The sequence below is a fragment of the Vanacampus margaritifer genome, chromosome 12 (assembly GCF_051991255.1).
Source record: "Vanacampus margaritifer isolate UIUO_Vmar chromosome 12, RoL_Vmar_1.0, whole genome shotgun sequence".
In the NCBI taxonomy this organism is placed as follows: domain Eukaryota; kingdom Metazoa; phylum Chordata; class Actinopteri; order Syngnathiformes; family Syngnathidae; genus Vanacampus; species Vanacampus margaritifer.
Genome location: NC_135443.1, coordinates 13,263,341 through 13,275,853, shown reverse-complemented (window position 1 = coordinate 13,275,853; position 12,513 = coordinate 13,263,341). Strand labels below are relative to the sequence as shown.

Genomic DNA, 12,513 nt, shown 5'->3' with positions numbered 1-12,513 from the left:
GCAAGAAAAACAGTTCAGCACTTCCTGTCCCTAGTCTGCTCCAGAGAAAACCACACAATCCCACACAGACTCCCACTTTGGTGCAAATCTTCAGACACTAAACTATCCAATTGGCAGGTCTCATAAGCTTCCTATTCCTCATCTACAGTACAACACACTAAATAATACATGTTAAGCCTTCCAAACTACAGCACTTGAATATTTCAAACATAAAACTTCATTCATAGAATGTCCACAATCCTAACTATCCAGCCCTAGATGCACACAGCAAACTTGGGATTGCCATTCACACGCTGTAGAGAACACAACAGCCACAAGGAGGAGCTAGTGAGAAACAGTCAGGAGCCGTCAAAGCTGGAGGGTCTACTGGCAGTGAAGGAGTGCCGGTTAAGTGGCTATGACTGCAGGGGCCACAGGGACCTCAGGGGCCGCAGGTTAGCACAGCAAAGCACAAATTGGCAGGCAACACAGCAACCTGAAGCGTGACTGCAACATTCAATTTTGTTATCTGCCATGAAGAGCAGCTCTGACAACCCTCCAAAAAGTCCTCAGAGCGAATGATTGCCGCTAGAAGCTCATTTTCAATATAGTACAATTAAAATGTGCTTATCTGTGCACCAAGTGGTACAAGGAAAGAAGCTGCGTACGCTCTTTAAATACTGAACTGAAAAGGATTTAAACCCAGGAAAAAAAAAACTTACTTTGTTAGGAAATATTTGATAAATTGATAGTATCATTTGGTCCCAATAATTTTGAGATTGTTCTGCTTTTTTTCTCTATTTTGAATTTTAAAAAAAATAAATAAATAAAAAAGCTCAGGCCAGAGCAATAACTGGGTTAGTGAACTATTGGAGAGGAGAAACGGAACATTGTTGGGATGTGTAATTTAAGACGAAATTAGGAATGCTCAATACCACTTTTTTCAACTCTTGAGTAGTCACCAATACCAATTGACAATACCACTAGTACTTTTTCATGACAGATAAATTTAAAGAAAGACCTATATATATATATATATATATATATATATATATATATATATATATATATATATATATATATATATATATATATATAGCACTAGTACTTTTGATACATCCAATTTTCATGACAGATCATTTCAAAGAAAGACATATATATTAGGGGTGTGCCCAAAAATCGATTTTCATAAGATCTATCGATTTACTACGATTCAGAATCGATTTTAAATGTCCCAAAATCAATTTTTATTTTATACTGTCTTTGCCTTTGTCTGTGTGTGCCTTTATTTGGAGCACTGTTCATGTTGTACCCGGTTTAGCCACTGAGGGGCAGTTGTGGTGCCACGCAGACTAATACACTGTTAAGTTGTAGCCACATTAGAGTAGAAGGAAAAAGTCACCATCAAGTTATTCCAATAAAAGTATTTTTTTTTGCAGTGTGAAGCCGTTCTTTTGAGTAATAAAAGTGCCACGAGTAGCGCGCTAATTAGTATTAGCGAGTCAGACTGGAGTAGATTATTACAATTCCTTGCACATCTATAGATTGAAGCAAAAATCATTGTCAATCAAGTCATTCTGAATTAAAAAATCGTTCAGAATCAAAAATCGATTCTGAATCTTATCGCAGGCCAAAAAAATTGGAATCGAATCGTGAGACATTTAAAGATTCCCACCCCTACTATATATAGCATTTTTCTTAAAAATTGCATGAAATTAATGTTAATATCCTTTTCTTCTAATTTCTAGTTCCTGTCGCGAGTCCCGATACCTTGAAATAAGGCCAGGTATCGGCCCAATTTGCCCAACCTTAGATGAAATCGCATCTTGTTCCATTTACTTTCATAAGTTTGCAGAATAATGCACAATAATTGAAGGCTGGACACAAATCATTTTCAAGAAAAATGGGCGGCCTGTAAAAACTTAACACAAACAGTTTAACAGGCCTGTTAAAAGGGATTTTGAGATCACATGATTTGCAGGTAAATGTTAAAATGTCAAGAAAGATTATAAATTAAGACTAGATTTTAGATGAGATTTTTCGCATTAACTACCTACAGTAATTTCTGGACGACAAGGCACAGCTGACTGTAAGCCACACTGGCTAAATTTGGGGAACACTCGAGTTTGTTACACATACAAGCTGCACCCGTCTGTAAGCCGCAGGTGTTTTAATGTTATAGCACCGGGTTCCCGCTACTTTCTTTTCCACAATGAGGGCGCAAATTGTCTCGCTCTCGTTTTGTCTCTCCTACTATATTTGGGCTCACTTGGTTTGTTTTGCTCTGCCTGACGTTCTTGCGCTTCCTCTATAGTGCCCCCCCATGTGATCTGATGGATAAGCCGCACCTTTGTATTAGCCGCAGGGTCAAATGCAAGTGAAACAAGTAGCGGCTTATAGTTCAGAAATTGCTGTAATAAAGGCTAACCTCGCTACTGTCCAATGTTGTGTACAAACAAAATTCTAAATAATAAAGGACGGATGATCCTTCCCAAAAAAGCACTTCAAGTTCCCTGTTTCAGCGGATGACAAATCAGCACAATCATGGATGATAAAAAGTACACTGAAGACATCATGACATTTTATCTTTGTGTCATAATGCACTGCAATACAACTGAGCAGGCAGTTTATTAAAAATAAGTTAACACTGGTTTGTGGCAATGAAACTTGACCAAGTATGAGATCAACAACCGCGTCAGGCCTCAAAAATGCATCACCTCAATTTATAAACCACATCTAACAAAAACAGCCAACATGTTAATGACCAAAAAACGACACAGAAAGCATCATGTCTAGCGGTCTAAAGCGTCAGCGACAACAATCACACTCGCACACACTCACACGGAACATTTAATAAAGCTGAATATGAGGTAGTCAGAAAAAGAGAGCTTTGTCGCTATCAGGGCAGGGTGGAAGTCAAGAGGCCGTGTCATTTGTTGAGCAGGAGAGAGACAGCAAGAGAGCGCAGTGTGACGCATGCCAGGTGAAAAAGTACTTGTCAGGATTTGCTGCCTTTGCCAGCTGATGAAGACTAAGCCATAACTAATCATAAAAGCACAGTGGGTAAGAGCTTAGTTGGACGAAGAGAAGGGAGCCTTCCTCTCTCTCCACTAGTTAGCAAGCCAAGGTGGATTGTGGATATACTGGGAACTGGTGCTAACACAAGGTCTGGATGATGGCTTCAGGTGCTGCCACCGCGGAAAAACATTATCTTTGGTCTTTATCAAAAACACATTGCTAATATTTTGAAGGAAGTCAATGACTAATGAGACTATTCCACCCACGATATTTTTTTTATATTTTTTATAACCACCCTAACTTGAGGAGTCATCCCTTCAAAGCACCTACCCAGAGTTGTCCTTGCTCTCCTGGTCCTCGTCCTCCTCCTGTTTTATGCTCTCGGCTCCGAGGCGAGACGTTGAAGAGCCTTCATCTGCGTCTTCTGTGTGGGGGCTACTGTCTTCATCCTCCTCCTCCTCATCGTCATCATAGGTGTTGCTTCCATTGCTGTCCTTTCCCTCAGCTTTTACAGATGTGCACTGACTTTTGTTGGCAACCGACTCAAGTTTCTCCTCCTGAGGGAAAGGGATGCTTTTAATATAAAAGCACTTGCTATATGAAATGTGACTATTGATTTGGAAGCCATTCTTAAGTGTGACTGCACCTTGCAGACCACAGCTTGTGTGCCGATTGGTTGTCCCTCCCCGTGGTCTTTCTGCTCTTCGGGGCTGCTTGATGTGGGGGCTGCCATTCCTCCCTCGACCACCGATGTCACCTCTCCCTTGGGGGCCTGCTTCAAAGGGAGGTCCATCTTGAATGTGATGGCGGTGGAAGTGCAGTATTCCTCAAAGCCATAAAGATACCTGGCATGAAAGCACAATTCGTGTCAGATGCAAAGAGATTGTCCCGAACTGGTGAAAAAACTGCTGAGCGCATCTAAGGAACGAGCAGCATTTGGCCGGCGGAGTTGTGAATGCAGCGCTCGTACGTACTTGCGGTAAGCGCATTTGACGTTGTAGCCAGCAGCGGAATTGAGCACAGGGATTCCGAGGTCCTGGTAGATTTGCTTCCAAACAGCGCCACTTTCAATCTGTGTAACATTGGCGAGAACAGATTGTACATCTGTATTTAGCCCACAAGAGAACAATAAACAGTCACTGCGGTCGACGTGGCCCTCACTCACATTGTCGAAACCTCCTAGTTTGTTCACCAGTCGATAGAGCTTGAACAAGTTGAGATTCCGGTAACCCAGAACAGGCCGCTTGTTAATGGGCGTTCCTGTGGAGCAGATTTGGAGTACATATTAAATTATGAACAACCTCTAACATACAAGCGCTTGAGCTTTTACAAGAAAATATGTTATATATAAGTTTGTAATACACAAATAGTGACTTGAGGTACAATGTCCATTTGAGTTAACTCCACTTTTAACTCATTTGCTCCCAAAAACGTATAAATACGTTCTATTTTTAATGTTTTAATTGTCTCAAAGAATGAACGAAAAAAAATGAACGTCCGTCACCCTGAGCCACGGCCGCCACTTAGCTATATTCTAATGCTAATTGCTGCAAAAACGGAAACAGATAGAAATATACTTTTTTTTTCCTGATGAAAGAAGAGACTCTAATATTTATTTTGGTAGGTTCCATGTTTTATTAGCAATAGAACACAATATTCTATGGGCCTTGCAAAATCTGTCAAAATCTAGTAAAGCAGCCGGGAGCGAAAGGGGTTCAGTGAAAATGGCTGGGAGTGAATGAGTTAATCTTCTAATTAAAAAGAGGGGTTGACAACGTGAAAATGAGGCAGGGGTTAAAAGACGTTATTAATTTGCACAGATTTGACTTGTGTCCCTGACTATGGCTCAACAATTAAATTCAAAATGACTTTGCAATTTAGTAGAATGCAATTTTCAAATCACAAAGGCTGCAGTTCTGTGAAAACAAATAAATAAAAACATCTGCTTCATTTTGGTTGGTCGGTAGGCTTTCAAGCTTCATTGTTTCATGAAAGGTTGCTAAAGCCGCTGATTTGTTTGCATTATTTGTGGTTTATTGACTTTTGTAAAGTGGAATTTTGTTAAGTTGTCATAGTGGACGTTTTGAAGACTTCAAGTCCACGTGTTTAGGTTAGCAAACCTAATTGAAATAGATTAAGTATCTATTATTAATTCAGGGTTCATTTACCTTTATTTTAGCGTAAAGGTAGCCTAGAAGACCAAAACATTAGCATATAATAATTCTTTCATTGTGTATTGTAATAGATTAATTTACAGGTTAATTTCTTGCAAGAGGTCCATAAAAAATAATCGTATATTAAATCACAATCGCAATATTGAGGGGGGGAAAATATATTTTGTTTTTCAAAATTGTTCAGCCATGGCCAGAAGAAAGTAACCTCCAACCGAGTTCAACTCACTTCTGTCTTCCATGAACTTGTAGAGCTGCTGAAGAAAGTTCTCTCTCTCTTCGGGATATGGCTCCACTTCCTCCTAAAGCCGAGCAGAGCAAACTGTTTTGAGGCTGATGTCCACTTGGAAGTTTGTGGAAAAACAAGCACGGTCGCTTTTACCTCTTCTTCTTCGCCGCTGGCATCTTCCTCCTGTTCTTCCTCTTCGTCATCATCATCCACCTCACTGCTGGAGCTTTCCTCTTTCACTTCAGTCTTCCAGGTACTGGGAATGACCAACTGTTGCTGGAACTCCAACGCCGCATCCAGCACTGTTCAACACACACACATGAATTGTTGGATTGGCTTTTTGTATCAACAAATTAATTGGAACAAGATGTTCAAAATCAAGCACATTGTTCAGCCTTGATTTAACTCCCCACAAGTGTGGCTGAGGTTGTGGCTTTTTTGAACCACAAACAGGGCAACATTAAAAAGGTCGTTTAACAGCAAAATATACTGCAAAGCAGAACAATACTGTCAAACGTCACCAGGGGGAGTAAGAAGCATCAAACCACCTTTGCAGATTGTTTTCCATTTTTGTAAAGGAGACAATCAGATCAGATTGTTGTCCAAAAACGCTTGTGAGGAATTAAATAATACTTTATCCGTAGCTCGTACGGAAAGTCTGCTGTCATCCCTTAAATGTTTGTGATTTATGGTCTCATAAATAGTACACCGAAATTAAACTCACCTGGCTTCAGCCCCGCATCTGCCTTAGGGGGACAATCTTTGTCGATCTCCCGAACGTCCTTCCGTAGCACCATGTAACTGTGTGAGGGGTGGGGGGGTCGCTGATTAGCAGTTGCATGATTATGAGACGAGCAATCAAAAATCCAAGCAGCTTCAAATAAAGTAAAAAAGCATTTTTTTTTTTTTACAAGTGCAGTAATTTAGGGTACCAAACGGTTTCCATTGTTGCTAAGGTAACAATCTGACAAACTATGAATAACCACTCTGTGAACCCCGCCCCCCTCCTCGTCCACCCCATCTGCCCTCTGCATGTGTGACCTTGCTTTCCCTAAAAATATTTTCAAAAGCCATTGTTTCTGAAAAGCATGTTTATCGCCAGCGATCCAAACTCTGTGGGGAGGGAGGAGCTCCGCACAGACCTATGAGCTGCATCGAAGAGGTCAGCAGGCTTATGGATGTGAACTCTCGTCAGCAAACAACGCACATACATGACACGCAGTTAGCACCGCTTTTGGAATAATCGACGACAAGAGGCTTGTGTATAAATGATTACGCAAAAACAAAACAAAAAAAACATTGGAAACATTGGCGAACGTGTGGAAAGCAAATATAGTTCATTATAAAGGATGTGTGGGTTGCATCAACTGGTGCAAACATTGTGCTTAGTTTAACAAAGGGTTCTTTGCACAGAAAATAAATAACAAAAACGCTAGGAGCAAATCAAGACGCAAGCATACGAAAATAAAAGACACGTGGCTGACAGCTCAAACTTTCACGATCACCACTTTCATCATCTTGTTATTCCTTCCACATAAAAAGCAGGCAGATTGGAAGGAAACAACCCTTGAAAATCTCATTAATACAGAGATAGATTTTCCGTCTTCTCGCATTATTATTTCTGGAATCCAGCCCCTTGATACACTGGGCTGATTTCAGTGGGTAATATCTAATAGCGACAGGAAGTGGAACAGCTACTGTGTGCGCGGTGTAATAATACCCGACAAGAATAAAACAGGCATTTCATCTGTGATTTATCTTCCCTCTAATCGGCTCTACCCTTCACCTGACTATTAACCGCACACGCGATAAGAGGTCTTTTCACACTTTCTGTGCTATAATTATTGGGTGATGACTACACGGGAGGAGTATTGTAGCCTGCAGATGCAAGGCTTGTGATAAGGAAACCTGGCTGCCCTTTGGACAATGAAATTCAAGTAAAGTAGCAGAACAAACAAACAACCCCAACTTTCCCATTTTACAACCTTTAAGAAAATTACTCAGGGTCATTTGAATTCATTTACAAACTAGACACTTGAATGTAAAAATAACGGCAATACCGCAAAATTGATCGTCATCGTGCTGCTTTTAATACCCTGACATGACATCTGTTCAAAAATGAAAGGTTGTATTCATTTTGTGCAGTTCCAGCACCCTCTGGTGGTTAGTTTATTAAGTGCATTTTAATTTTAATCAGGCATGTTCTGGACACCTACGTTGAAGACACGCTAATCACCAAATGAAGGGGAAGGTAACGTTTGAGTTCCTCCACAAATGGACACAATCACAATGTATGCAGTGTTATGAATGATTGTAGGTCATTTATTTACACTGACTTCATGATACCCGTACTGTACTGCTGGAACTATGCATTATGACCTCAGCTAATTAGCATTCTAATAATCCAGCATTTTGACAAATATCGGCATCTTGCCTTTTTTTCTTTTTTTTTTAAATCTCACGGAAAAAATAATAAATCAATTTAAAAACAGTGCTACAGTGCTATTTATTTAACATTTTCAGTTGACTTTTTGTTGACTATTGCACCTTCAGTTTTTTTTTTTTTTTACATTAAAACTGAAATGCCAGTGAGTGAAAATTGTAACATTTTTGAGGTATTTTGAAATGTGGGAAAACTATATTTATACTGTAGATGACAATAGAGAGCTATTTACATGTTTTCATTGAACTTTTTAAGAATGCTAATGACCCTAGAAGCTCCCTAAACTTTGTTCAAATTTTAAAACAACGATTTCTATTGACTAAGAAAAAAGGCAAACATTTAGCAAATCTGACAAGTTGCTCAATAAAGGTCAACACAGTTAAAAATTTAGTTTGTATTTTTGTTGTTCACATTTTGATTCTAATATTTTCCTATTTTTAGTGAAAGTGATTATCTTCTCCAAATATCGGTTGTCGGATTCATAAACTACTACTAGAAAAAAATGATCTCGAATTTTTTTTGTCATTTGTCGTTATGTACAAAACAATAATGTTTTTTCAGTATGAGCTTTCTTTTCTTTTTTTACACAATATCACAAATTTTATACTGTATCATAAACTTCTTTTTATATTGCCTTTTTTTTTTTTTTTTTTTTTATTTATTTATTTTTTATTGGGATTATATTGCCAACCTCCCCACAATCTCATGTTAATTATCATATTGTGAGGTTCTTAACATGATAATATTATATTGTGACTTTGGGATATTGTTACATCCCGAGCAGACACAAATTTGGAAAAACGAGAGCGCAATTGCATCTGCCACCATATCTAAACAAATTGCATCTAAGTAAGCTATACCCATAATAAATGCAGAGTAATGATTGTTTGTCCTCAAGCTGCTCTCAAAATGTTGCATTTTCTGTTGCATGCGCACTCTATTAATATAACATGGATGGTTTAAAACAGCATCAAAATGATTCATTAATGCCGGATTCAAATGTGGCAAACATATCACTATCGCATTCAGATATTCCACTAGTCAAAATATTCACGGTAACGCCGTTAATAATTCAGACTCACAATTTTCCATCCTTGAAAGAGCGGACGAATAAGCTTTCCTTTTTCATTGTGATGTCATCATGGCAGTCGGGGGAGGTGACCTGAGTGTGCAGAAACAAGAGACAATCCGGAGGTCAGATGAGGTAGCAGACAGAGTGTGACCGTGTGTGTGTGTGTGTGTGTGTGTGTGTGTGTGTGTGTGTACGAGATAAGGAAGTGAAAGAATCTGGCATTGTCACAACATAACAAAAAAATGTGTCCGTGAAGGCCGTGTGCTTGATGGATTCCAAACTCCGCTGTCTTGCGAGACGAGCGAGCGATGGCGATGCAGAGTGCGCTTTAAAAGGTTGTTCAAAGGCTGTGCGCCGCTCGCAGCGTGTGGCGCCGCTCTAGACTTCGGCCGAGGCGCATAACAGTGGGAGTTGTTCCACTGTCAAACCCAAAGGAGGCAGCACTGCCTTTATGGAAATTGGATTTCATCGCACTTTTCTGCCTGCCTGCCTGCCGCTGCCGGTATTCATGACAACACCCCGCACAGAATCCCAATGTTTGTTTGGGAATAAAACATTCCTCAGGTTTTGATGCAATACGGAGCAAGCATGCAAATCAGTGCACATCTCATTCTATTTCATGATCACATATTGTTTCCCTCCTGTTTGCAAATAACATTTACCAGTGTGCTCTCACCTCACCTGCTGCGTGTGCGGTTGCAATATGAGAACAAAGTAGAGTGTAGTTCTCGGCTGTCGCAAGGAGGCAGCACAGAGCTCGGTCAACAGCAGGCCAACAACAACAAACACTGTGGGCGGGGCTCTGCTGAGTGCACAGTTAAAGGGGACGCTTTTTGCTAGCCTCTCCCATTCTCCCACTTCAACTTACACAAACAAAGAAGGCCTGTCACCGTTTCACTGTCAGCTTATGCTGCACAAGAGTCAAACGTGGGTGGAAATGAACTGTCTAAAACAATACAGTTTGTGCAGTGTTTGTTTTTTTTCCACACAATTTAGGACTGCAATATCATCAGTTATTTTTTTTTCTTCATGTGAACAAAGGACAAATACTGCAACTTGTAAGTGCAAAAAAAAAAAAGGGTGGTCTTGTTTTGGGATGTGAACAATCAAAAAGGCAAACAACTAAATAAGAGGGTTGATGAAAGATGAGAAGACAGTGATGGAGCAGAGGACGCCGACGATTATGAGCTCACCAGTGCGGGATACCACGTGGTTTTCTTTTTATCCCCCATGGCCACTCCCCCCACGCAGACCACTTTGCCAAACAGATCTTCATTCTGCCGTTGGTCACTCTCCTCTTCTTCACTGGAGGACGACGACAAGTCTTCCTCTTGGCTGTGTGACACACACACACACACACACACACAAAAAGACCACTTAAGTAGGGGTGTGCAAAAAAAATCTATTCTCATAAGAATCTCGATTCTCATTTAGGACGATTCAGAATCGATTTGAAATGTCCCAAAATCGATTTTATTTAAAATAGTTTATACTGTCTTCGCTTTGTTTGTGTGTGCCTTTATTGGGAGCGCTGTTCATGTTGTACCCGATTTGGCCACTTAGGGGCAGTGTGGTTCCACGCAGTCTAATACACTGTTAAGTTGTAGCCACATTAGAGAGTAGAAGGAAAAAGGTCACGATTCAAGTTATTCCAATAAAAGTTTTTTTTTTTTTTTTTGCGTGGAGCCGTTCTTTTGAGTGATAAAAGTGCCGCGAGTAGCGCGCTAATTAGCATTAGCGAGTCTGACTGGAGTAGATTGTTACAATTCCTTGCACATCTATAAATTGAAGCAAAAATCATTGGCAATCAAATCAGTTTGAAGCAAAAATCGGTCATAATCGAAAATCGATTCTGAATCGAATTCGCAGACCCAAAAATCGGAATCGAATCGCATCGTGAGACATTCAAAGATTCCCACCCCTAATACTAAGGATGTTCAATATCACTTTTTCTCAGACCGAGACTAGTACGAGTACTGAACTTTTGAGTAGTCACTGATACAAAGTATCAATACCACTAGTACTTGTGATGTATAAGAAATTCCCCCAAGAAAACATGTTCATCAGTCAATCACTGGGCCCAATCACGACTCACACTCACTTTTACACCAGTGCACAATTTGTGTCCAATCTAGGCCCAGCACCAGATCTGGCTCACCTCATTAGTTTAAGTGGCCCACTAAAGCAAATAAAGCACGTCTACTTTGGTTCTTGTTAAATGGGATTTTTCGTTTCATTTTGGCAAAAAATCTTGACCGAAACGACCATTTTCCTTCACTTTTAACAGATATTACAAACATTTTCCACCCAGATCCTTTCTTAACATAAATTGATCAATATTGTAGTTGTATACCAAAATATTGGCGTGCCACAATTTTCCATGACTCCTTATATCTATTGTAACAATATGCCGTTCAAAAGTCAGAGGTTACTTAGAAATTATTTTAAAAAGAAAAGAAATGATTTTTTAATCCAGTGACGATGACAATCAGAAATACATTCTAGACCTTGTGATGAGGTAATAACTCAGCTTTTTTTTTTTTTAAATAAAGAAATTTATCTAAGGGTCCCTGAAACTTTTTGAACAGTACTATGGTGTGTTTTCATGAAATAAAATGTCTGGGTGACCCCAAATTATTTTTAAATGGTCGTGTATCTAATAATCCACTGCAGTGGGAAAATGTGTTTGTACATAATAATAGGATAAAATTGTTATACGACATATTAAACTCATTCACTGCCATTAACGGCTTTTGGCATCAAAAATTCTAAATTAACATTTTTTTTCACTTTTGTTAACAAGAGTATGAAAACCTAGAAAACATTTTTATTGTACATTTAGAACAGGTATAAAATGTATGATTTATCGTGAGTTAACTATTGAAGTCATGAGATTAATTACAATAAAAAAATGTAATCGCCTGATGCGATTTAAAAAAGAAAGAAAAGATTATTAAAAAATTAGAAGCGTCCGGCGATTGAAATTTTTAATCGTAATTAATTGCATGACTTCTCGAGTTAACTCACGATTAACTCTTTGACTGCCAGACGTTTTCAGAAAAGGGATGCCGTGGGTGCCAGCCGATTTAAGCATTTTTGACTGATCTTTCAAGGTCCACAGAAAATTTTGTGTTTGGACTATGGAAACACACATACTACCAAATGAAAGATTGGACTCTCATCTTTCATCAGAAAAAAAAGTTTGTTTCTACCTTATTCCGTTTTTCAGTAATCAACAATAGAAAATGGTTAGTTTCACCTCTGTTTAAAAAAACGTCTTTTAGCGTCTTTGGCACTCCTCCATAGGATTTTACTAAACGTTATTTAACGTTTTTGGCAGTCAAAGAGTTAATCACAAATTTTATATCTGTTCTAAATGTACAATAATAACAATTCTAGGTTTTCATACTCTTGTTAACAAAAGTGGGAAAAATGTTAAACTAATAAAATAGTTAAAATGAAGAAGAAAAAAGAAATAGTTAAAATTAATATTTGACGTATATAACCGTCAATGGCAGTGAATGAGTTAAGAGTGTAAACTCAATTTGTGAATGTCTCTGCGACAAATTCATGGGGTGGGGGGTGGGGGATTAGGTAGGGT

The 12,513-nt window shown here is 39.0% G+C and overlaps 1 protein-coding gene across 2 annotated transcripts in view; it reads right to left on the bottom strand.

The window, feature by feature from the left end:
- The window catches only part of arid4b (AT-rich interaction domain 4B), a 54,772-nt gene that overhangs the window by 6,809 nt on the left and 35,450 nt on the right, over positions 1 to 12,513 (bottom strand). For both annotated transcript variants that reach the window (XM_077581697.1, XM_077581698.1), the window contains exons 8-16: positions 10,106 to 10,247; positions 8,923 to 9,002; positions 6,122 to 6,198; positions 5,551 to 5,699; positions 5,398 to 5,470; positions 4,163 to 4,257; positions 3,972 to 4,069; positions 3,644 to 3,842; positions 3,328 to 3,554 (exon numbers count right to left, since the gene is read on the bottom strand). In XM_077581697.1, the coding sequence (XP_077437823.1) occupies positions 3,328 to 3,554; positions 3,644 to 3,842; positions 3,972 to 4,069; positions 4,163 to 4,257; positions 5,398 to 5,470; positions 5,551 to 5,699; positions 6,122 to 6,198; positions 8,923 to 9,002; positions 10,106 to 10,247 (1,140 nt within the window). The remainder of the gene's footprint in view (positions 1 to 3,327; positions 3,555 to 3,643; positions 3,843 to 3,971; positions 4,070 to 4,162; positions 4,258 to 5,397; positions 5,471 to 5,550; positions 5,700 to 6,121; positions 6,199 to 8,922; positions 9,003 to 10,105; positions 10,248 to 12,513) is intronic.